General features: G+C 34.8%; 1 protein-coding gene across 1 annotated transcript in view; it reads right to left on the bottom strand.

Annotated features, from left to right (window-relative positions):
• The window catches only part of GLRA3 (glycine receptor alpha 3), a 109464-nt gene that overhangs the window by 58110 nt on the left and 25989 nt on the right, over positions 1 to 25365 (bottom strand). The window contains exon 2 of the mRNA XM_024750514.1: positions 6367 to 6590. Within this exon, the coding sequence (XP_024606282.1) occupies positions 6367 to 6590 (224 nt within the window). The remainder of the gene's footprint in view (positions 1 to 6366; positions 6591 to 25365) is intronic.

Here is a 25365-nt window from a genome sequence, read left to right as displayed (position 1 = left end):
TAGAGATCTCATTTCTTTTTCTCATCTTCCTTTCTGGTCAGATATTGAACCTCTGTATTGATACTCTGATTTTCATATCTTTTCCTTCTGATTTCCTATTTCTTAATATCTTGATTCTACTTCTTGGCAGATTTCTTCACTTCATTTGTTCTTTGCAAGAACAAATATTTGATTGATGTTTTTTCCACTTTGGTTTACTATTTGCACTTTCTATGCTCTGAATGACTCCGTTTCTCCTTTCCTACATGACTTGTATTTCATGCCTGCTGTTGCGTCATCTGTCCAGAGATTTTTATTTTTTCTTTATGGCCTTTTCTGCTCCCTGAATTTTCCCTTGAGTCATTTCTTTGTTTCTTTAACTTTCTTCTCTTCGCTCTTTATTTCCTCTGCATGTGTATTCTGGCCTCTGCTTCTTTTTTCATTACTGGTCCTATTGCAGGATGTCCTCCAATGTCTGTTTATATTGAAGAATGAGGTACTAAAAACTATTTGGAGTGCAACTAACAGCAGATGATTCACTGAGTAATGGTCTTCACCATAGGATGGCTGCCCAGATTTTTCACTGGTGGTTCCCCAACTGTCTGTACATCTTTCCTCTTGGGCATTTTAGGGGGAATAGGAATATCACCATTCAGTGTGCAGAACTCACAGAACCCTCGTTTTCTTGGGGTGATGCTTCACCACAGAGGCCAGTTGTGCCTGGAGTCCCTACTCTCCGGAAGTTCTTGGCCCAACTTGTGGAGGTTTTCTGTTCTCCTGCTTTCTGCCCAGTTCAGAAGGCAAAAAGTTAGATCCTAGTCTGAAGAACACAGGCAAGAAAATCAGGATAAAGGACTCACTGTCATTCCTGCTTAGGTTACATCAACTCTTTTGCTTTATCTCCTTTCTAGCCCCCATTTTCTTATTTATTTATTTAGGCTGTGCCAGGTCTTAGTTGTGGCATGTGGGCTTCTTAGTTGCGGCACACATGCAGGATCTAGTTCCCCAACCAGGGATCAAACCCAGGTGCTCTGCATTGGGAGTGTGGAGTCTTGCACACTGGACCACCAGGGAAGTCCCCTAGACCCCATTTTCTGAAGTCCTACCTGCCTCGAATTTCTAAAAGTTTGAGGATATTATTTTCTTCCTTTTGCATTCCCCCACTTTGGCTTAGGTTTTGGTTATCTCTGTGAAGTCAGTTTTTGCAAGTGCATTCATTTTCAAGTTTCCTAAAATATCTTGTCATTACTCATCTGTCACTGTTTTCTTTCCCATTACTTTCATCTTCCTGTGTGTTAATGTCATTTCATTCCTTATTCAGTTTATTTCTTTGTTTTAGTGGCTTTAAGAAGGAAGAACATCAGCCATAAAAAGGAAAGAAATTGGGTCATTTGTAGAGATGTGGGTGGACATAGAGAGTGTCATACAGAGTGAAGTAAGTCAGAAAGAGAAAAGCAAATATCGTATATTAATGCATATATGTGGAATCTAGAAAAATGGTATAGATGATCTTAGTTGCAAAGCAGAAATAGAGACACAGACGCAGAGAACAAATGTATGGATACCAAAGGGGAAAGGGGTGGGGTGGGAGGAATTAGGAGACTGGGATTGACACATATCCATTATTGATACTATGTATAAAATGGACAACTGATGGGAATACACTGCATAGCACAGGGAACTCACCTAGTGCACTAGGTGCACTAGGGAGGGAAGTCCAAAAGGGAGGGGATATCTGTATGTGTACGGCTGATACATTTTGTTGTTCAGTGGAGGCTAACACAACATTGTAAAGCAACCGTACTCCAATAAAAATTAATTTAAAAAAATAATTAGAAAAAAATTTTAAAAGGAGGAAAGAGATTTCAAAAAGTATAATTACAAATTATACTGTCTCCAGATGATTATCAATTGAAGTAAACTGGCCTCCTAATGGTAGTTCAAGTAATCACAGATTAAGCTAAAATGCTGTCACCAAGGTGCTAGGAAATATGAAGAATTTTAAGGCAGAGAAAATGAAGAAATAAACATGTACAAAAAAAAAGAAGGAAGTAGTGAGAAATGGATAAGTTCAATAAGTCAGGTTTGCCAGGATATTTTGCTTCTTTCTTTGAACAGGCAGGAAAGCAGATCTCTCATGAAACATCACAGATGCTCCATTTGTAAACTGAACAAGATTTTTTTTTCCTAGCACAACTTCTGTTAACAAAGAAACTGTTTGCCATTTGAAAATTTCAAAGTCCTGTGAGATTTCCAAAAACAACTCACAAAAAAATGAATTTAGTCTTTGATCATGTGAGCCAGGATAGAGCAAACAAAAACCAGGGGCCAAGAGACATCATCAGTTTCATCTGAACTCATACTGAAAGATGAAAAATGCAATTCTGAATTATTCTATAACTTTTCTCAAAATATTAGAAGAAATGTGGGAAATTCATAATGGATGGCACCATTTTCCAAGTCCAATGACTTGATATAAACAGCTAAATAGCCATAATCATATAGGATACAATAGAATATACACACACATTGTATTTCAATTCTATCAATGGAAATCTTCTAGACATTATTATTTTGCAGAATGATTATTTCATGCTACCTGGTGATATAGTCTTGCAACCGATGACACCCAAAATCTGTCTGAAATGAAAAGGTACCTTACAATTAAAAATAAATTATACCTTTCACAAAGTTAATTTTCAAATTAGCAGGAAAAGAGGTAAATTTGCTTTGTTTACACCTGGCATGGATCCCCTGATAGCCATCAGAAATCCACATCACAGAGGAGTCAAGGGTCGTGACTTCAGGTTCAAAGCCTCTGTCTCTTAAAACATATGTATTTAATTCATAAGTAATATATAACTCCTACTGAAAAAGTCAAACAACATTAACTTACATATAGTGAAATCTATAGTTCATCTTTATTTCTACCCAAGTTTTACAGCTCATTTCCATAACTGGTTATTCTTAACCAATTGTGGGCATCCTTCTGCACTTCTTGTATGGAATTAGATATACGTGTATCTTTCCACACACTTTTAGGCTTAAATATATAGAATGTTTTAAACAAAAATAAGCATGAAACATTTCTAACCTTAAAGATATTTTGGAGGCTTTTTCTTATGAATACATTTAGGTCTATCTCACGCAGACCCTTGATGCTGGGCTATCATTGTGTCCTGTCTTGTTCTCATTTGTGAATATATAGGGTCTTTTCTTTTGTTGCTATTTCAGTGGTGCAGCGGGCATCTTTGTAAATGTGTCTTGTGTACACGTGAACACATAAGTAATGTAAATTCCTAGAAGCAGAATTGTTGAGGTGAAGGATAAGTGTATTTTATATTTTTATATATACTAAGAAATCATCTTCCCAAACAGTTAATTTCAAGTCATATGCCTACAAAAGGGTATTAGACAATGCTGACTATTACATCTTGTTAATTTCTGCCAATATGTTTATTTAAAATGTTTTATTATTTATTTTTCATTTTCCCTTACATCAATGTTATAATTTTTGCTTCAACTGTCAAATATAATTTAGAAAACTTAAGAGGAGAAGAAAAGTCTATTATATTTGCTCATATTTCTGATGACAGTTTCCTTTCTTCCTTCTTGACGCTCCAACGTTTCTTCTTTTATTATTTCCTTTCTGTTTAGAAAACTTTCTTTAGCTATACTTTCAGGGGAGTTCTACTTGTAACAAATTCTCTTAGTTTTCCTTTATCCAAGAAGGTCTCAATTTCCCCTTCATTCCTGAAGGATATTTTCACTGGGCACAAGATTCTAGGATGACAATTCCTTTCTTTCAGCACTTGAAAAATATGTCACTTCTTTCTGGTTTTTGTCATTTCTGATGAGAAATTTTTTTTCATTTCAACTATTTTTTCCCTATAGATAAGCTGTTGTTATTCTCTGGATGTTTGCAGGATTTTTATTTAGTTTTCAGAAGCTTGTGTATGATGTGACTTGGTATGAATATCTTTGGGATTTAATTCAATATCTTGAATCTGCAGGTTTATGCCTTTTGCAAAATGTATATGCAAGTTTCAGTCATTAATTCCTCTAGTATTTTTTGTAGCTCTATACCCTATTCTCCCTCTCCATCTGATTGTTAGACTTTTGTTATACTGCCTGAGGTCCCTGAGGCTCTGTCCTCCCTTGGCCCCCAATCTATCATTTCTCTGTTGTTCAGAGTGGGTAATTTTTTTTTACCATTCTTAGAGTTCACTGAATCTTTGTCCTCTCCATTTTTCTACTGAGCCCATCCACTAGGTTTTTATTTTAATTATTGTATTTTTCAGTCCTAAAATTTTTATTTGGTTCCACTTTATACCTTCTATTTCTTTGCTGAGGCTTTCTATTTTTTTTTATTGGTTTCAAGCATATTTGTAAGTGTTCACTGAATCATTTTTGTCATGGCCATTTTAATGTCTGTCGATAATTTTAACAACCTCATCATTTTGTTGTTGGCATCTGTTGATTGTCTTTTTTCATTCAGTTTCAGGACTTTCTGGTTCTTTGTATGGTGAATGATATTTGGTTGAAGCCTAGACATGTTTATAATATTTCATGAGACTCTGGATCTTATTTAAACTTTCAGTTTGCACTGGTTTTCTCTGACACTGCTCTGTTAGGGCAAGGGGGTGTGGGTGCTACCTTATTCCTTCCAGGTAGAGGTAGAAGTCCAGTTCATATCCCAGTCTAAGATTTATAAAGAAAAAATTATCCCACGAATTCACTTCCATGTTGTTTCTTGGGTTCCAAGGTCCTTACTCAGTCAATGTTATTATGACTACCATTGGGAGTCTCCCCAAGTTTGTGATATACATTGTGTCTAGGGTTTTCAGTTGTACTTGGCAGAAGAAATAGGGAAAACTATATCTGCTCCATCTTCCCACTATGTTTTGATACTTATGCTTTTTAGTAATTTTCCAAAAAGGTTCAAAATTCTCTTGCTTAGACCTAGGATTCACCACTAAGCTATTCATTCATATGGGAGCACAGGGCTTAATTAGTGAATGAGACCTGAAATCTTCCTTTATGTATTATGCAACAATTAATGATTCAGGATTATATTAACACATATTAGCTAGTTTTCAGAAATCTGATGAAAGTGTCAATTCACAATAGAGTGATGTCACCTTGTCATTCTTAGGAAATGATAAATGTATTGAAAGGAAATTTGTTCACATGGAATAGAAAAATATGCAAAACAGATATAATATACTGGGATAAAGATATTAGCATTATTTACAAAACCACTTTGTAGAAAAATGTTTTCAAAATCACTAAGCTACTAAGATTAAATTTTCATTCCTGTTATTTCTATTTTATACTATTACCTGGCAAAAATAGCAACCATCCCTGATATTGAGCAGATGAACTCAAAATCAAATATACCCATTCCTGATGAGAAGAAAAGTTAACAAAAGGTTAAATAGAGAGGTAAAATCTAAGGAATTAATATTCAGGCTACAGCTCCAATATTAAGTTTACCTTGATACCTTTAAAACATGTTACTGATGATACAAATATTTTTGAAGCAGTTGCCTATTACAATAAATAGAGCATATTGTCTCCTCTAAGAAATATGACATGAATTCTCGTCCTAACTTCCTGTTTTTTTTTAAATTGAACTAAGTGATAAAAATAATTATGGAAAAGTTAAGATAACCATTTTATTTTAGAATGTTTAGAATAGTTTTCAGATGGCACACAAGTCATCAAGTAGATTAGTGTAGCTATTTACTGAATCTATACCTGTTTGCTATTAAATGAACAGCCAAAGCTAAATGAGTTCTAAAGTTCAACTGTTCAAGAAATGTTATTTTTTGTGTTTATATTTTGGTATTATTGTTATGTTTTGATATTAGCTTTAAAAGGCTACATGGTCTTCTGAGAAATGTATAATAAATAACTAAAATGTAAATAAGATCTTTTTCTAAAGGATGACCACAGAAGCTCAAGGACATCTTAAAAAATACATACACCTGATAAATAATTTATGGGAAATGAATCCCAGACAAGAAAACTTAAATATTTCTTCACGTATAAATATTTAAAGGAAGTATGCATACATAAAAATACAATCACAACATATGATTCAGGCTACGTTCAATTTGCCTTTAAACCACCCACTAACTTGGCTGATGTAAGAACCTGGGCCATTTGTTAAAAAAGTGGATTTCCAAGAGTTACTCATATAGTTCTTGGATCTGGAACTTGGTGTCTTATTGTTGATTAAATATATTTGGGAAACGGTATAGTGGGAACTTAAGTGGAACAATGAAAGCACTTACTCAAAAATTTTAAAACACTCACTAAAAACTAAAAAAAAAACCTGCTACTCTGTTTCACTGAAATCAGGGATTTAAGCCTATGGCTCACCTTATTGAATAAAGAACATTCCCATTCTTGAAAATTCTTAACAATTTGTTGTCTGTAGTAACTTCATGAAAGTTGGCTCCCTTTTCATTGGCAAAGAACAAATCAGGTTTCCAAATGGAGTCCAACATGGAAGGGTCTAGGTCTAAGGAGTCATCAGGATATTCACTATATGCAAGTCGAGGATCGTTCCATTTCTGACGAAGAAAGATATTCACTCTGTAATCCTGTGACAAAAGAAAGAAAGGTGAAAAAAGCCTGGTTTAAAATATTTAGACTTGTATGTGTTAGTCTTGGGGCTGCTCTGAATTACAGCCAAAGCCACTGACATCCTTGTGAGCTTTCCATACCCCTCAATCCTCACTTGTTACCACCAAGAGTCATTCTAGTTCTGAGGATTTGCCCAGGTTTTTTGTGATCTATATGCCTCCAAAGAAAAGGCCACAGAAGAGCACAATTTTATCATGCTTGTATTTTGCTGTTCTATTAGAATTTTACTCTCCTGGCTTGTCCGAATAAAATACTGGATTGCTATTAAACACTCAGAATAAAATATTTTTGGATTTGCATTTATTTTCTAGAACCATTTCTTTTAGTAGGTATCCATTAGCATCCAGAATGCATTTAGTGAAATTTTCTTGAAAGCTGTCTATTTTCTAAAAATGAACATATGTACTTCTTTACAATAAAGGCACATTTTCTCATCTTTAGTATAATATGTAAGTTCTATGAAATTGGTGATTTGGTAAAAATAAAAGGTGGTTTTCAAATAAGGGATGAAACCTTTTGCTAGGTGTCCCATGTGTTTTCCAAAGTGACAAATCCTTTAAGATTTGACTTAAGAGATTTCCCAATTAGACCTTTCATAATTAAGTTAAAAGAAGAATCAATGATTTCAAAGTCTTGCTCACGATTTCCGGACTAATGTATAGAGTGACAAAAATTGACAGCTACGTGTATGTGTGGTATTCTTACACAGTAGATGAGTATAAGTACTATCAATTTTTAAAACACTCACTAAAAACTAAAACACTCACTAAAAATTGTACAAATACAATTTTCCCCTTAGACTTTTGAAACGAGCAAATAAACATGCAGACTTCATTATAAGTATAAGTGAACATTTTAAGAAAGCTTCATTTCCACAAAAAATAGCCAGGGCCGGAGATATTCAGAGAAACTGAATATCAGTTTTCGTCTATTTTTTCACTCCTTGAATACCAAATTACCAGTAGTCAGAATACAGTGACCAAGCAATCACAAAGACTGCTTCCGTAATATCAGACCCGTAGATTGGTTATCTTGCAAGGAGGTCAGATTCAGAGTTTGTAGTGAATGTTACAAATGTATATGTGGCCTTGATCATTAGTTGTGCACTGAGATCCCTGTCTTCTAACTGTAACTAAGGTTACATACCAGATAGTGTTTTTTCCGCTTTCTAGGTGCCCCATGTATTTTCCAAAGTGACAATGGAGCAGAGGTCACTTCAGCTTTCTACCACAAAGCTCACAATAATGTGGAAATCTCACCAGCCTCGAGGATCTGCAGAACTTATAAACGGGGATACATGAACAAGCTTCTACCAGACAAGGACGGATCATCCTCTCCTAGACTAGGGTTCAGAGCCCCAAGAAGCACAGCTCCATGGCTGGTGGCCAGTTCCTGCATCCCTCGCTGTCCTGTAATCTGTGCATCCACCCTAACTACCACCAAACACATTTAGTCCAATGATTGGACTAAAGTCAGTTTCTCTCTGCCTGACCTCTAGGGAGGACTAAAGCAAGACAAGTTATAATGATACTTGCCAGGAAAAATAACTGACTCGTAAAGAATTTCCTTTTGGACTGATTCTTAAGACATATTTTTAAAGGTGAAGTATTTTTATGCTGTAACGAATTTATTGATTGAGAACGCTCTGTGATGCTAAAATAAAAAGTCCTTTTAAGCTGTAGTCTATGTGATAAAATTTGGTAGACTCTCCCCGTCTTTATGTGATTGGTTTACTGATAAACTTTATAGACACAATCTCAGATCTTCCAGGAACGCTTTTTGCTCCAAGAAGGAGCTGAAAAAAGACATCAAGTAGCCTTCAGTTTCTGTTTCTAAATCACACAAAGAAAATATCAACTGTCATCTGTCACCAAGGCCGAATGTTATCCTGTATCCATTGTGCTCTTTTTGTGAATAACCAGGACTATCTTTGTTTACTAACATGTTGAGGTCTTTGGTTTAGAGCCAAGGTTCAAAGCAAAACTGAAAAATGACCATTTCCAGAAAACCCAGAAACTTAGGTTTCAACAGTCCTCACAATTTGGGTTTTGACCTGCCTGCAAATGAACATTGTAATGGGAAGCTTCCCTATCAAACAAATTCAGCTTTTCAAAACTAAACTTTTAAGCTCACCTCCTCATAGCTAATGTACCCCATCTGTGCTCAGCAACCGATTATACTATTTCTGAATCCTGATCATAAGTGAAAATGTGCAAAAAAAGGGTATAAAAAACATTCAAATAATACCACTCTAAAAAAAGTCCTTGTAACTCAAGTTGAAATAACTTGCTTATAATAAAAGGCCATGGACCAAAGAAGGAAAGAGCTTTGCAAAACAGAGACAAATGGATGTGTATGCAGCATATGAAAAAAAATGTCAAGTGGACTTACTAAAGCCAGTTTAAAAATTCAGTCATTCCTTGGACATACTTAAAGACTAAGTGTTTTTGTTTGTTTGTTTGTTTTGGGGGGAGGTTTCTGTTTTATTTATTTGTTTATTTATTTATTTATTATTTTTATTAACAGTGTTGTGTTAGTTTCAGGTGTAAGTGTTTTATTAAAGGAATCTTCCCTGTTCGCCCTGGCTATGCTTCTATAAGGGTGAAAATGTAGAAAGCTTATATGTGAGTAAAAAAAGAAGAAATATGAGATAATACATCATGAGAATGAAATCAATATTTGTATCTCACATTTCTAAAATCTATCCATGTATTGAATTCATTCATAAATCTTATAAGGCAGCTGAATTGACATTTACGTGTATGGAATCATTATATTTTAGAACAGAGACATTATATTTTAGAACAGAGACATTTACGTGTATGGAATCATTATATTTTAGAACAGAGACATTATATTTTAGAACAGAGACATTTACGTGTATGGAATCATTATATTTTAGAACAGAGACATTCTTTTTCCCTAGAAACTTCTTTTGTAGTAATATACATTTTTGCAAACCCTTCAGAAGTTAATTGTATTTTTTCATCATTTTGCATGTTACACAATTAATGAGTTATTTTAAATGTTATATAAGTGTATTATTAATCTTGTACAACAGTGATAGAAATGTAATCATTATTTCATAATATAGAAAGACTAATTTTGACATTTTGGAAGTCAAATTTTATTATTATTATTAGAATAGAGTGTATCACGCTATTCTAATCACTTTAAATTAATTGTGTAGGAAAATATTTTGTTGACCAAGTAAAATTATATATCATGTTTGGATTCGAAAATAAGTATCCATTAATATGTGGTTTAAATTCCATCTGTATGTCACATAGTAAAAGAAGAACCACACTAAATTTTCTGACCTAGTATTTGAAATTCTTACATTATGAGGTACAAATAAATAATAATTCTATTAGGCAAATATTATAATGATTATAATATACCAGGCTCAGAAGTAAGTCTTCTTGGGATCAAATGTCAGCTCTCACAGTGAATAGCTTTCTAATCTCCCTGCACCTTGTTTGTTCAACTGTGAAATAGGGATGGTTATAACAGCACATCCTCTGATAGAGTTCTTGTGAACGTTGGATTGATCCACATAAAGTACTTAGAACCACACTCATTAAATGTTAGACCCCCAAAATTAGAAGCCATATTAGATAGAAATTTGCTTGCATTTTCTGTTTCTAAATTAGTTTTGAAGTACTAGGGGCATTTTGATTTGAATCTGGGATAGTTGAATTTGCCATAGAAGAATATGGGACAGATAATTGTAATGTTGAAATCTGGTGAATAATATCTTTGAAAATTTGCAGAACTATTATGATAAGCTTATCGTTGACTTCTGTATTTCAATATTTCTGTATTTTTATATTTTGTCTTTAATCAATTGCCCCTCCTCCCTCTTTATATATAAACATACATACATATACATTTTAAATTTGTTTGTTTGAGTATATAAGGCCCTTTTCCCTCATAGCAAATACAGCTGTTCACGTTTCACTTTGTGCCAGATGTTATACTAGGGGCTTCATGGGTTACTTCTACTATTCTCATAGCAAATCTGTGAGGCAGGTGTGATTATTATGTGTGCTTAGCTTCACAGATGTGGAGAAAGGAACAAAGACACATTAAGTAACTTCAATGGGATTACAGAGCTAATAAATGAAAGAGCTATAATCCAGATCACAAGTTCTGATCTCAGCGTTTTAACGATATACTGACTGCATAATACACTGCCACTCATGATTGCCTTGTATGCAAACCAAACATTTTATAAACTAACGCAGATTCTGGTTTATGGTGGGGTCTTTTGGTAAGGAATTTGGGGATTTACTGATCAACATGCTCACTGATGGGAAACTGCAGGCACTAAAACTAAGTGTTCCCAGATTAAATCGAATTGTTGCCACATTGTTATTTGTCCTTAGGGGTACCCTGGTGGGAGACCAAATTTAGTAGAGAGCACAACCCTATGTATCAGCTAAAATGACATATAGAATATTATTGTCATCTTTTGCCTTACAGGGAATCATAGGATTGCTAGAAGTGAACTGAAATGACCAATTAGAATAAAAGTAGAAAGAATCACCTAAAGTTAACAAAGAAAGTTAAGTACTTCTCTTTTCTTTGGTTCATAATTCAGTTAATTTTTAAATTCCTTAGTGTTTTCAGGCAATTTCTAATCCAGTAGCTAAGCCTACCCCCAACCCCTTCCCCCTTCCTTTTCTCCCTGCCTTCTCACTCCCTCATTTCTGCACTTTTCTGCCCTTTCCTTTCCTTCCTTCTCTATTCCTTTCTGTTTCTGTGTCTCTGTCTCCCTCTTTCCCTCCCTCTCTCCTCCTCCCCTTCACTCACAAACCTGCGTGCAGCACTCCTGCCCCCTCTGCCTCTTTAAAACCTGCTGCCAAATTATTATTTTGTTGTTGTGGGCAGGTGTTTTTACATTGTATTGTTACAGATCGAAGAAAATATGTATCTACAATGCTGCCACTGTTGATACCTTAATACCTTTGTTTTCTTTTCTTCCTACACATTTTCACACAGTTGAAATTTATCGTACCTGCTCTATGCATCCTTCATTTCACTTAATGTATTTTATGCATTTCCTGGTAATCCTCTTAATCATCATTCCAGTGGCTATATGATGCACTTTTCTTACACAAATACTTTTTCATGAGATTGAAAAGGGTCTAGTGCCTATGGAATTACGCAATTTGTGAAAAACTGAAATGTGTTCATTTATTTTCAATAACCAAATATATTTTTTTGCTTTATGTCTCAATAAATCTGAGCAAGAATCAGGAGTATAAAGTATTTCTAAAAACGAATGTGCCAGGCATATAATCAGAAGGTAATATGTCTAAAACAAGACTCTTTGAAAATGGCACTGTAAAAATAACCATCACAAAACAGCACAACAATAACCACCAAGTACAGTATTTTTTCTGGACCACTTGAATGCTTTCCAGTTGATTGTAAAAATTTTCATCTAAAATGGGGTTTGTAGTGGCAATTATCACTGCCTTTCTTATTTATAATTTGATTTAATGAGAATGGTTTTACGAATTCAACATTCAGTATACTAATTAATCTTTTGAAAAAGATGCTCTTTCCCAGGTTAAAGAATTCAGTTTCTACCCCTATTTTTAAAGTTATTGATGATACTGTTGAAGTTATTGTTAGGAAGTGGTACTTAACCTTATTAAATTATTGGAAATTTATTTGAGAGTCATGTGATTTTTAACTTGATATAAATTTTGCCCCAGTATATCATTAATCATTTACTGTCTGTAAAAAGTAAGATGTGAATACCTAATGGTATATACATATATTGGAGCACGGGTATATTGAAAAGTTGAGATAGATTATATTTTTTTAGCTAAAAACTCAACAGAATTTATTCAAATATTAAAAGATCAATATTATTCTCAAAGTTATTTAGCATTAAGCAGCAAATGCTTATTTTATCATATATTGCCAACCTGGAATTTAGTTTAGTGTTGATAATACAATAGTGAAAGATAATCCCTGCTCTCCAATTGCTCACTATATTGTAGAAGATAGCCTGTAAACAGATAATTTTTTTCACATTATAATTGCTATGTTGGAGGCATGTACAGCAAGCTAGGAAAACACAAAGAAGGGATAGCTAATAGGGACCAAGGTGGAGTGGTTGGGGAAGACTTCCTGAGGAAAATCTAATTGGGCTTCGTTTTCAAAATGAAATAAAATTTAGCTGGGCAAACATTGGGGCCATAATAAAATGTGTCCTGTTTATATGGGGCCCTATGACTGCAAATTATTTTCTGGATGAAGGTACAAACTATATATACTTCTTAAAAGTACTGCTGTCTTATAAGACAAGAAGAGGGTTCTTCAAAGACAAAAAGAGTAGCAAAAATAAGAGTGAGCTAAAGCCAAAGGAATGATAAACAAACACAAATGCCTAAACTGGGTGACTGAGCCTTGGGCCACCGCAAGGTAGAAAAACAGAACTTGTGACTGAGGATTAATTAATTAGACCCTCAATATTATCATAGATTAGGTTCAAACAAATATGAGCTCATAACAATGACAATATTTTAACTAAAGACAAAAGAAACCAGACATGAGCAGACATGGACTTCAATGGAAATACCAGATCAAGAATAGGAAATAAACATGTAAAATGTATTTAAAGAAATAAAAGATAAAGTTGATAATAGGAAGCTATAATAGCAGAGATAGTTTTAAAATAATCAAATAGAATAATAAATGAAATGAAAATATAATTGTTGAAATTAAAAGTTTAATGAATATGTAAAAGCATATAAGAATCCGTTGAAATGAGAATTGAACAGAATGTACAGCTAAAGAAATATCCCAGATTAAAATAGTGGGAGAAAGGGAGAAAGAAAAATTTTTTTAAAGTTGAGTCTTTAAAGATAAAATGGAAAAACCTCAAGTAATCTGCATCTAATTCGGATCCAAGAAGGATGAATTAGAGTAGAGAAAGCCAATAGTCAGAGAAAATGACAAGGATTTTCAGAACATAAGAAACTAATGCTCAGATTCAGAGAACTCAAAATATATCAATAAAGGTATGTAAAAATAAGTTTATATGAAGACATTATATGAAAACTGCAGAATAGCAAAGGAAAAGAAAATACCTTTTAAAAAAATCACCTTTCTATTGCCAAATAATATTTCATTGTGTGGAATATCACATTTCATTTATTCATTCATCAAAAAGGAATGGAGTACTGACACATGCTACAACATGAATGAAATATTACACTAAAGAGGCCAGTTACCAAAGACCATGTATTATATGATTCCATTTATAGAAAATGTCCACATCAGACAAACCTATGGAGACAGAAAGTAGATTCCTAGTTGAGGGGAAGCAGGGAGTGACATGGATGCTAGGGAGTGATAAATGTCCAAAAATATTTGTGATGATGTTGTGCAACTGTGTTAATATTCTAAAAATCATTTAATTATAGACTTTAGTTAGATTAATTGTATGGCATGTGTACAGTAAGTACTTATCACCTATACTGGAAAATACTTAGACTGGCAGCAGACTTCTCAACATCAATAATGAAATTCACAATATAATGGGTCAATTTACTCAAAATACTAAGAGAAAATTACAGTGAACTCTGAATAGTGTACTCAGTAATATAATCTTTCAAAACTGAAGATGAAAGAAAGTCATTAAAGAAAAATACACAGCTTAATCTTGAACATTTATAAAGTGGACTTCTAATCAATTTACTTCAGAAAGACAGAAAAAAAAAAAAAAAGCCACAGAATCCTGTTCCGAAATGCAAACAGAAATGATGAGAGGGCCTTCCCTGGTGGTGCAGTGGTTGATAGTCCGCCTGCCAATGCAGGGGACACGGGTTCGAGCCCTGGTCCGGGAAGATCCCACATGCCGTGGAGAGGCTAGGCCCGTAAGCCATGGCCGCTGAGCCTGCGCGTCCGGAGCTTGTGCTCCACAACGGGAGAGGCCACAACAGTGAGAGGCCCACGTACCACAAAAAAAAAAAAACCCACAAAGAAATGATGAGAAACTGATTAAAGTGGATATAAATTCAACTAGTCTTCCTCTATATAAAAATGTTGCTATGAATGCATAATTTATGGGGTTTAAATGAACTGAAAGATTGGAAAGACAATATCATATACTAAGACTAAAATCATATGTAGAAATACATCCAAAATATGTTAAAGACTTTTATGCAGAACATTTATAATTTCTTGACAGCATAAGTACTTAAATGGAGAGAGATGCCATGATTATACAAAAAAGATTAAATATTATGAAGGGAGCAATTGTTTCCAAATTAGTTGTTAGATTTAGTGCAATTTTTGTCAAAGTCCAACAAATTTTTTGAGGAAATTGACAAGCAAATCTTTAATATATATTTATATTAATCACACAAATTATAAGCTTCAGGAATAGCCAAGGCATGTTTATAAAAGAAGAACAAAAGTAGAGTGACTTCCTGTAATAGATACTTAAAATGACTAAAATGCTGTAAGACATTATGATATTGGTGCAAAGATAAACTGACCAATGGGACAAAATGAAGAGTCTGAAAACAACCCTTATTTGATACATAAAGGAAGTAGTTTGCAGATTAGCATTGGGTGCTTAATAAATGTTTCTGTATATGACAAAAAGTTCACATTCTATCCCAATGTGACACCACTCAAGAAAGCAAGTTTGGGTAAAAGTTCAAGTATAAGAGTAAAATTTTTAAAAATAGAAGATATAGCAGAGTATTCTATGGCCTTGAGGTAGGGTAGATTCTTTAATAAATTCTATGATGTCAAAATTAAGAAATTCTATTCATCAACAGGCCACTTAAGGAAAATGGAAAAACAAACCACAGTGGAAAAAGATATTTGCCACACAGGTATAACTGACAATTGGCTACTGCCAGACTATAAAAAATCTCATACCAATGGATGAGAAAAAGACAAAAAACTGAGTAGAATATAGTCAGAAGAAGACATGTTTCACTGGGCAGAGACCACAAATGTCCAACAAATATGTGAAAAAATGTTCAAATTCACTGGTAAACAAAGATGTGCTAATTAAGATACTGAGTACCATTTTATACCCACTGGGTTATTAAAAATAAGAAGTTTGATGATACGCAATTTGGCAAGGATATGGAGCAAAATGATAGCTTATATACTGCAGCTGAAAATAGAAAAAGTGGGAAAAATTGACATTGTATTATAAATTTGATATGTGAATACTCAAGATACAAAAATTTTAGTTCTAAGTATAAATTTTAAAGAAACCCTTCCACATGTGCACCAGGTGACATATACAAAATATTTATAGCAGCACCATTAGTGATAGTGAAAAACAAAAGCAAAACAAAACAAAGACTGGAACCAATCCAAACATTCATTGGCGGGAAAATGTATAATAAATTATGTCAACAAAATCAGATACCATATAGCTGTGAAAATGAATTAACACTACTATTTGCAATGAGGATAAATCTTAGAAATGTTAAATTTAGTAAAAAAAAAAAGCATCAAAGATATGTTATAGCACCATTTTCATAAAATTCAAAACCAAGCAATCCCTCTCTCTCTCTCTCTTTCTCATTTGTCTATTTCTATCTATTTCTCTTTCCCTCTCTCTAATAAAATTTTGAGAGCAAAGGAATTATAAACACAAAATAGTTCACAGTGGTTACCTAGGGAGATATTAGGAGAATGGGATTTGATGGATTATACAGGTATGTTTAATATTGGTAATATTTTAGTTTTGAAATTAGGTGGTGGTTTCAACAGTGTTTGTGTTATTAAATTATACCTTGTCACTTAAATATATTACTTATGCAATTACATACCAAAATATTATATCTGAATATGAAATTAATCACTGGAAATGCTAACTGGAACTACCCTATTCATTCATGGGAAATACCCTACACACTGTAGTGTTTTGTCATTTATTTACTTTGTGCAATATATTTTATGATTTATAACATGTTTTTATTAGCATCTTGTTATGTCCATCTTACATGATGTTGTAGTCGGTAGAGTGATGACCCAAAGATGTTCAAATTTCAATCCTCGAGACCTGTGAATGTGTTAACCTTATTTGGCAAAAGAGATTTTGCAGATGTGATTAAGACCCAAAGATGTTCAAATTTCAATCCTCGAGACCTGTGAATGTGTTAACCTTATTTGGCAAAAGAGATTTTGCAGATGTGATTAAGAACCTAGAGATGGGGTTATCTGGGTGGGCCCAATGTAATCATGAGGATCCTTATGAGTGAAAAAGAGGCAAAGAGTCAGTGTCAGTGATACAATGTGGGACTGGATTGGTTTAAGATGGGGGAAGAGAGCCATGCGCCAAAGAATGCAGGCAGCCTCCAGAAGCTGTAGAAGACAGGGATGAATTCACTCCCAGAGCCTCCAGAAGGAACATCGCCCTGCAGACACCCTGATTTTAGCCCAGTGAAACCCATTTTGGAGTTCTGACCTCCAGGATTGTAAGGAAATACATCTTTTGTGGTTTTAAGCCACTAAGTGTGTAGCAATTTGTTACAGCAGCAATAGGAAATGGATACATATACCTCTTAAAATTGATTTGCATACATTCTCATTCTCATTTTTTGAGGAAGTTTCTAGAACAATAGTTTTGTTTTTTTTTTTGCTAGTCATTCAAGAGGGTAGAACATTTAAGGCAAAAATCACTGGATTTACAGACAAATGGAAAAAAATAACCCAGACGCTTCTTGTTTGTAGGAGTAGTACTCAGAGATCCTGACTAATTTCAAAATGATCAGAAAATAACTTTCCTTGCTCAAAAAACAAGGATAAAGTGCAAACTTCCTAACAAATGTTTCGCTGGTTTAGTGTTATAAGATTTTCTTACTCCAAAGTACTGTACAACATAGGTTGCTGCGCTTCAACAAAGCGCAGAACACAATAGTCAATGGTGGAGTAATTACTCGTAATGTCAGCCCTTGTTGCTCCTACCATCTGCTCTACAAACCCCACCACAAGGAGGGTGGTTGTCTGGGTCCACTGATTCTGAAATAACGGCCCATTGGGAAAGTGCTTTTCCATTCTCACTACACCAACAGGGAAGAAAGCAGTTTTATAAGAACAATTTAGAGGTTCAGAAAGATTATTTCAAATCTCCCCTTGACATCTTCATTATCCGTATGTTTAATTATTCTGTAGAAAAGGGCAGAATTATTTTAAAATTATAACTTTTGAGGAAACTTAATTATGTACCAATGCTGGAAACATAAAGTTAAGAATTCCCAAGAACTGAGTCGACTTTCAAAGATAAATGGAAAATGAAACATAAAATCAATCCCTGTTTTTCAGAAATTGAGAGGTATTTTCTTATAAGAATGGTATTTAGGACTTCCCTGGTGGCGCAGTGGTTAAGAATCATCCTGCCAATCAGGGGACACGGGTTCGAGCCCTGGTCCGGGAAGATCCCACATGCCGCGGAGCAACTAAGCCCATGCGCCACAACTACTGAGCCCACATGCCACAACTACTGAAGCCCGCGTGCCTAGATCCTGTGCTCCGCAACAAGAAGCCACTGCAATGAGAAGCCTGTGCACCACAACCAAGAGTGGCCCCTGCTTGCCGCAACTAGAGATAGCCTGTGCACAGCAGTGAAGACCAAACTGAGCCAAAAAAAAAAAAAAAAAAGGTATTTAAAGGAAATAGTTATATAAATTCAAATGATTTATCAGGATCGATCAGCACATGTGTGTTGAGTCAGTGAACTAACACACTATGTTATTCATTCAGTAACCTCCGTTTAGATGTAAGATTTGTCTTAGTTTGTTCAGTCTGCTATAACAAAATACCATAGACCGGGTGGCTTATAAACAACAAAAATTTATTTCTCATAGTTCTGGAGGCTGGAAGTCTGAACTTAGGATGCCAGCATCAGGGTGAAGGCCCTCTTTCTGGTTTCAGACTTCTCACTGTGTCCCCACATGGTGGAAAGGGCTAGGGGCTCTGGGGGATCTCTTTATAAGGGCATTGATCCCACTCATAAGGGTTCCACTCAAAGGTCCTACCTACTAATACCATCATCTTGGGGTTTCAACGTATGAATTTGTGGGGGACACAAACATGCCGACAATAGCAAGACTGAAAATTAAACCACTGGCAAAAACAATAAAAGGCTACATTCATTTAGAACACTGCCTGTGCTTACACTCTAAGGGTAGAAATTCTGGTGAGGGAAGCTTAGTCCATGGGACCATTCTTCCGAAGTTAATGGAGGTTTATTCCAACTAATATAGTTCATCCAGTTTGGGCATGCCCGGCTTTAGAGATAAAGACTACACAAAGCCACTACTTCCAGCAGCTGCTTTCTTTCAATGAAAATCAGTAATTTATGTTGCTCTTTGGTTGTAAGTTAACAGATGATCCTCTGCCTTAATGTGCTCCTAGCTCCACAGGCTCCATCGATCCAGCGATGCCCTTCTGCCTCCGGTGCTCACTTGCCTTCCTACTTGATTCCCCTGTGTCTGCAAATTGTTTGCCCAGGGCTCAGGCTTCCCACAAACTGGGCTAAACAGTCAGGTGGAATGCTTTTTCTCCTTCACTGCAAGTTTTGCCAACAAACCTATAGGTAGGGGGGAAAAAAATGGCACCATTTCCTGCCTCATCTTTCTGCCCAAATCATTTCATAACATCTGCTCACTCCATTTTATATTATACCAAGTAGGAAGAGGAAGTTTATATGTTTCTCATGGTTGAAGCAGCACAGACATGGAAATTCTGTCACTACTTCCATTCATGATCCCAAGTTTGTTTGGGGTCATGTATACCCAACGTAGAATGTGCTCACTTGTTTATTTCTACTTAATGCTAATCACATAACTGACACGTTAAAAATGAACCTAACCCTTTACACATAGCACTTATTAATTTTCAATTTGTATATTGAATGACATGTGGGCAGTGATCTGCTTATTATTTATTTTTTGGACTTCCAGTAAGTAATTATTCCACTACTGGAATGTATGATTTGGATCACAAAAAGCCCAAAGTCTCTTGGAAAATGAACTATTATTTGGTCTTCAGAACATCCTATGGTCAATCAATACTATAAGAGCTCCTCAAATCAATCAAGAAATTCTAAGGACCCACTATTAGGAAGAAAACTTTTCTGAGGATAGCTGAGAGACACTTCACAGTTTAAAAGATGGATAATAGCACCACATAATAATAATTTTTTGAAGATTTTCCAACTAGTGTTTCCTTGAATGTCTGATGTGAACTGTGTTATATTTTATGTGTCTTTTTCTTTAATTTAAATTGTGGTCAAATACATATAACATTTACCATCAGTGACTTTTAGTACATTCACAATATAGTGCAACCATCACACTTTCTAGTTCCAGATAATTTTCATCACTTAAAAGGAAACTCTGTGTCCATTAAGTGGTCACTTCTCACTCCCCCTTCCCTCCAGCCCCTGGCGACTAATGTTTTCTATCTCTACAGATAGGCCTACTCTGAATATTTCATATTAATGGAATTATACAATAGATGGCCTTTTGTGTCTGGCTTCTTTCACTTAGCATAATATTCCCAAGGTTTATTATATGGGTGTTTTTAAAGTGTATTTAAAAATACATAGACATCATCTGCTTAATTTACAGAAACTTGAAGGGTCTCATTGAGATAATTATACATACAAGGTGATATAATTTTAAAGATGTGTTTTTAGAAGTTAATGCCATATATGCCATATATATACATATATATAATCAAAATCCACAAGAACATAAAAGATGAAAACAGTATTTTTAATTGAATGATTACTTTCAGGCTTGAAACTAGATACCTTAAATAAAATTTGTAATTGAAAAAAATATTGATTAAAATCTGCCTTGCGTATAAGTTTTCAGGAATATATTTAATCTTGTAAATGACTAACAGCCTCACCTTGCGTTACAAGTATTTTTCAATGATACTGATATCATATCATTAATATTGAGTATGATAGCAGAGTCTGACACTAACAGAGCATAGCTAGTCTTTTCCCACCAATCAGGTCTTAATTTACTACCATCTGTAATTTGGGATTAATGTTACAGAACAGACTAACAAAGGAAGATTTATTCTGAACCTATATAACATTAGGTTATATTAACATTACTAAAGTAAATAAATTATGCAAATCCTTTCTTTACCTTAAGGTATTCCCAGTTTAAATACAGATTTTTCAGTTATACTCTAACGTAATTTTTAAATTTAATATATTATTTTGCAACAATGTTCACACTTCCCTTCATAATTTTAATGAACTTTTAACACAGCTTGGATTTGGGAAAAGACATAGTTTAATAAATAAAAACAAAGGAATGTATATTATTGGCAAAGGATTTTTATTTTGTGTGTTTACATTTGTCCTCAGTAGAAAAGTTGGTCATGTAAACAAATTATTCTAATAAATGTTTTCAGTATTCTTAAATTGTTAACACTGAGGCTTAAAATATGACACTTTTATATTTTAATTGATATTTAAATTTTCAGTGGTTTTTCTGAAAAAACTCCTTATGACCTTTGGAAATCTTTTGATTCATGAGGGCTTATACTGTATATTATTTACTATGAAATGGTAGAGGTTGAATATTAAAAGAAAAATGTTCCACTTTGGAAAAGTTTTAGTGAGCTAAATTTTTTTTTTTTTGGCGGTACGCAGGGCCTCTCACTGTTGTGGCCTCTTCCGTTGCGGAGCACAGGCTCCGGACGCGCAGACTCAGCGGCCATGGCTCACGGGCCCAGCCGCTCCGCGGTATGTGGGATCTTCCCGGACCAGGGCACGAACCCTGGTTCGTGCATCGGCAGGCGGACTCTCAACCACTGCGCCAGCAGGGAAGCCCTTGCCACATTCTTTTTGATTAAAGCAAGTGACAAAACCAATCCAGGTTCAAAGAGAAGAAAAATAAGATTCATTCTCCCTTTTGATGAAAGCAGCAGGAAATTCACATTTCAAAGAAGTATGCAAAGAGGTACGGAAAGTTATGGCAGTGATCTTTGCAAATCATCTACCATAAGGCATCAGGGCAATAGATGGAAAATCATTATAATGAAAAGACCACAACAGGTGAAAGGAAAAGCTGGCCTGTATTTCTCTCCAACATGCATACCTCACAGAGATATCACTGCTTTAAGTCATAGTAGTAAAATATTTTTAAAATATTATTAAAGAAAATTTATAAATTAATCAGACTTGCTCTTAAAAACAGTAGATTAACTACTTTTCTTTTTTCTGACTTAGACAACTTTCTCACGAGTAGAAGGATCACATAAAGTATTTTTAAAAGAGATTTCTTGTGCCCATTTATATCCTAAAAATCACAAATACATCATAATTAAAGGCTATGCAGAAAAAAACCTAGGGAGGGCCATATAACAAGGGCATTCTGTATTTTGAATTTAATAAAGTATTACTTTAAAACTACAAGAATGATATCTTTTTATGATGCAGAACCTAGGTAGAAGAGATCTAACACTGCATGAGGTAAGAGATTATTTGCTCATCTCTGAGTTTTGTTCAGCTTTGATCCAAATAAATAAAATTTTTCTTTTTTCAACACACATCATAATTGGCATGATCTAGAAATTTCATAACATGTTTTTGTAAAACTAAAATTAAAAAAAAAACAAGTATGACAAAACATAATACAGCTCAGCGATTGTGTTTTTAAAAGAGAAAAATATGAAGAAAATATTTTAAAATTTTAAGAAATATTTTTTGTTAGGACTGACAAGCCAAAATTGAGTCATATTTGCATTCATATTGACCAGGGGCATATCTAAGTCATTTGGGGCTAAGAGAATGTATTGTTCAGTGTTTTTAATATATATGAAATATTTTGAAAAATCTGATTTGAAGAGTAAGAGCAGTAAATCTTGCTTCGAATATTGAGTTGGTCAGAATGAATTAACTTTTATAACATATTCCACAATAACTGTAGTACTAAAAATTGTCAAGTGCAAACAATTTAGCCTTAATAAGTAATAAGAAATAGAAGCCCCAGGAAAGAAAGAGGATTACAGAACTATATTGCATTTCGAATCCAATAGCCACTGGGCTTTTAGGGGGCAAGATACTGCTTCAACTGATGCAGAAATTTAAGAAGGTAAAATATCTACCTCTTTTGTTTGAAATGTTTGCTTTTTCCTCTCTGTTTCAAGAGAAGAGGGGAAAAAAGGTAGTAATTCAGACTAGCAATATGTCATTTGCAAGTTGTAAAGTTGCCATGATCACGGCAGACAAATGACAGCTCTTACAGCCATTTCATCACCTTTCCCAGAAGGACATAAAGTACTAGAAGAGAATGTCTGTGAATACATCATTCCCCTTCTTAAGATACCCTGGTCCTTATGAAACCCAATCTTTATCCTAAGGAGTGGAGCTGATGGGAAGGGATGATGCCATAGAAGAGAGATGGCAGATGATTGAAGGCCCATGCTGTGGCTCTTCTGTTTTACCCTGCCCTTCTCATTTCACAGCAGCAAGAAAGAACCACCTGTGTGATTATACAAACCTCCATGTATGTTGTGGAACAAAAGCATTTCTTTGGGAAATACAGAAATAAGGTATTTCCTCCAGTCTAATTTTAGACTTGCTGACTTACACAAATAGTAGAGAGTTCCTGTATCCTCCTGACCCAGCTTCTCCTAATGTTAATATCTTATATGACAATAGTATAATGTTTGGAACCAGGAAATTAACATTGATATGATACTATCAACTTACCTACAAACCTATTTTAAATTTCACAAGTTTTCCCTCTAATGTCTTTTTTTCCTTGGCCTAGATTCTGATGCAAGATCTTACATTGCATTTAGCTGTTCACTAGCTCCAATCTGTGACAGTCTCTCAGCCTTTTTTGTCTTTCATATCCTTGATGCTTTTGAAAAATACTGGCCAGTGATTTTATAGAAGTCCCTCGATTTGAGTTTTTGTGATGTTGTCTCACAGTAAGATTGGTATTGTTCGTTTGTAACAAGAATATCGCTGAAAGGATACTATTTTCTTCTAAGTGCATCCCATCAGGGCAGACGATGTTGACATACCTCATTATTGGTGATATGAAGCTGGATTATTTAGTTAAGGTGGTGTCTGCCATGTTTATTCACAGTGAAGCTAGAATGAAGTTTATTTGTTACTGTTTGCATTATATTTGGGGTCTTCCCACCCCAAATCCTGGCTGATTCCAATCATTTCTCTGTTTTTGCTGAGATAAAACCTTACCATAGTTCTACAAGTCAGAGCTATACAAAATTATTCCCAGAGATCCCTAGGGCATTTTAAAGACATTTTGTTATTTCTGAAATTTGTATGTTTCATACACTAGATGTTTACACTTAAGTCAGTATTTCCATAATTTTAAGTTGAAAAACTCTTATTCAAACAATGGTGTGTTTTAAAAGTGACAGCACCTTAGAACGACAAGTGAACTCACAGGAAGAATGGAGCCTTAAGGTTGAAGAAGTTAGGTCTATCTCAATTACATTCAGAATTTCTTTTACATACTCATAACCAAACTACACATGCTATAGATCCTATTGTGATATGTTCTATTATTAGTCACCCAATATTCTTGCTTTTCTCTTTGTGGCTCTTTCTCTGAAGTGGAATTATACATCCCTGCCTTCTGAACTCAGGAATGGCCATGTGACCTAAGAGGTAAATATGAGAAAATTAGACAGTGAGGTGGTAGGGGTAGCAGTAGAGGCAAGAATAGCTGAGGAAGGACCAGAAATGCAAAGGAAGGAGGCAAGATAAAATATGGCGCCTGGAAAAGGTAAAAGTTCCATGATTTATCTGGAATGCAGAGTGGGTTAGGAGTTGGGATGGAGAGAAACATGGGGTGGGACAGGTTATATAGGCTATAGTAAGTCAAAGAAATTTGAATTTTTCTCTAAGAGCAAATAATCGGGAACCAATGAAGGAGCAGAAAAACGACAGGATCTTATTTGAATTTTGAACGATCCCTGTAGCTTCAGGGTAGAGGCTGGACGGGCAGTATAGCAGGCGCCGAGTTAGATGCTGTGGCTGTGACTGTCATGGCAGTGATAGATGATCTCTAGAACGGTGGCAAAGCAACAGATTTGAAGAAATATTTGGGAAGTGAGTTTCTGGGACTTTGTGATTCATTAGATATTGGGGTACGAGAGAGGAAGAAATGGATCCTCAGTTTTCTAGCCAACGCAATGAGATAGCCAACTCAGGAGACAAAGCAGATTCAGACACGGTGATCTTCAGGGTTTTGTGCAATTGCAGAAGATACACAATTCAGATATTTGAGAAAAACTTATTAACTAAAGTGCAGTATCTGTGTACAATTCATTTAATATTTGCTATTACAGCATATGTACAGGCTAGTTCAAATACTCTGTTCCAAAGTTATTTATGTTTGTTCTTTGCATTCCCATCCTTTTCACGTAGAGACAGGCTACAGCTACTGAGATAAAAATTACCACTACATGTGTGGATGGCAATCAAAACCAAGGGAGAGGAGTAACTCACATAGAGAGGATGAATATAGCAAGGAAAGGGCCTGTGATTGAATCCTGAGAATGCCCAGCATTCGGAAAACAGAAGGAAGAAAAGGTGATACATTTATTTGGGAAGTAGTGGTCAGAGTCAGAAAAGCAGGAAACCAAGGCAAGAGAGTTTTCAGGAAGAACAGCATGATCAATAGTGGCCAGTTTGCAAAGAGGTCAACAAAGTCAAGGGTTAAGCAA

The sequence above is a fragment of the Neophocaena asiaeorientalis genome, unplaced genomic scaffold (genome assembly GCF_003031525.2).
Source record: "Neophocaena asiaeorientalis asiaeorientalis breed wild unplaced genomic scaffold, Neophocaena_asiaeorientalis_V1.1 scaffold180, whole genome shotgun sequence".
Taxonomy (NCBI): domain Eukaryota; kingdom Metazoa; phylum Chordata; class Mammalia; order Artiodactyla; family Phocoenidae; genus Neophocaena; species Neophocaena asiaeorientalis.
Note: the sequence above shows the minus strand (reverse complement) of the source record. Positions and strands in the feature narration are given on the sequence as shown.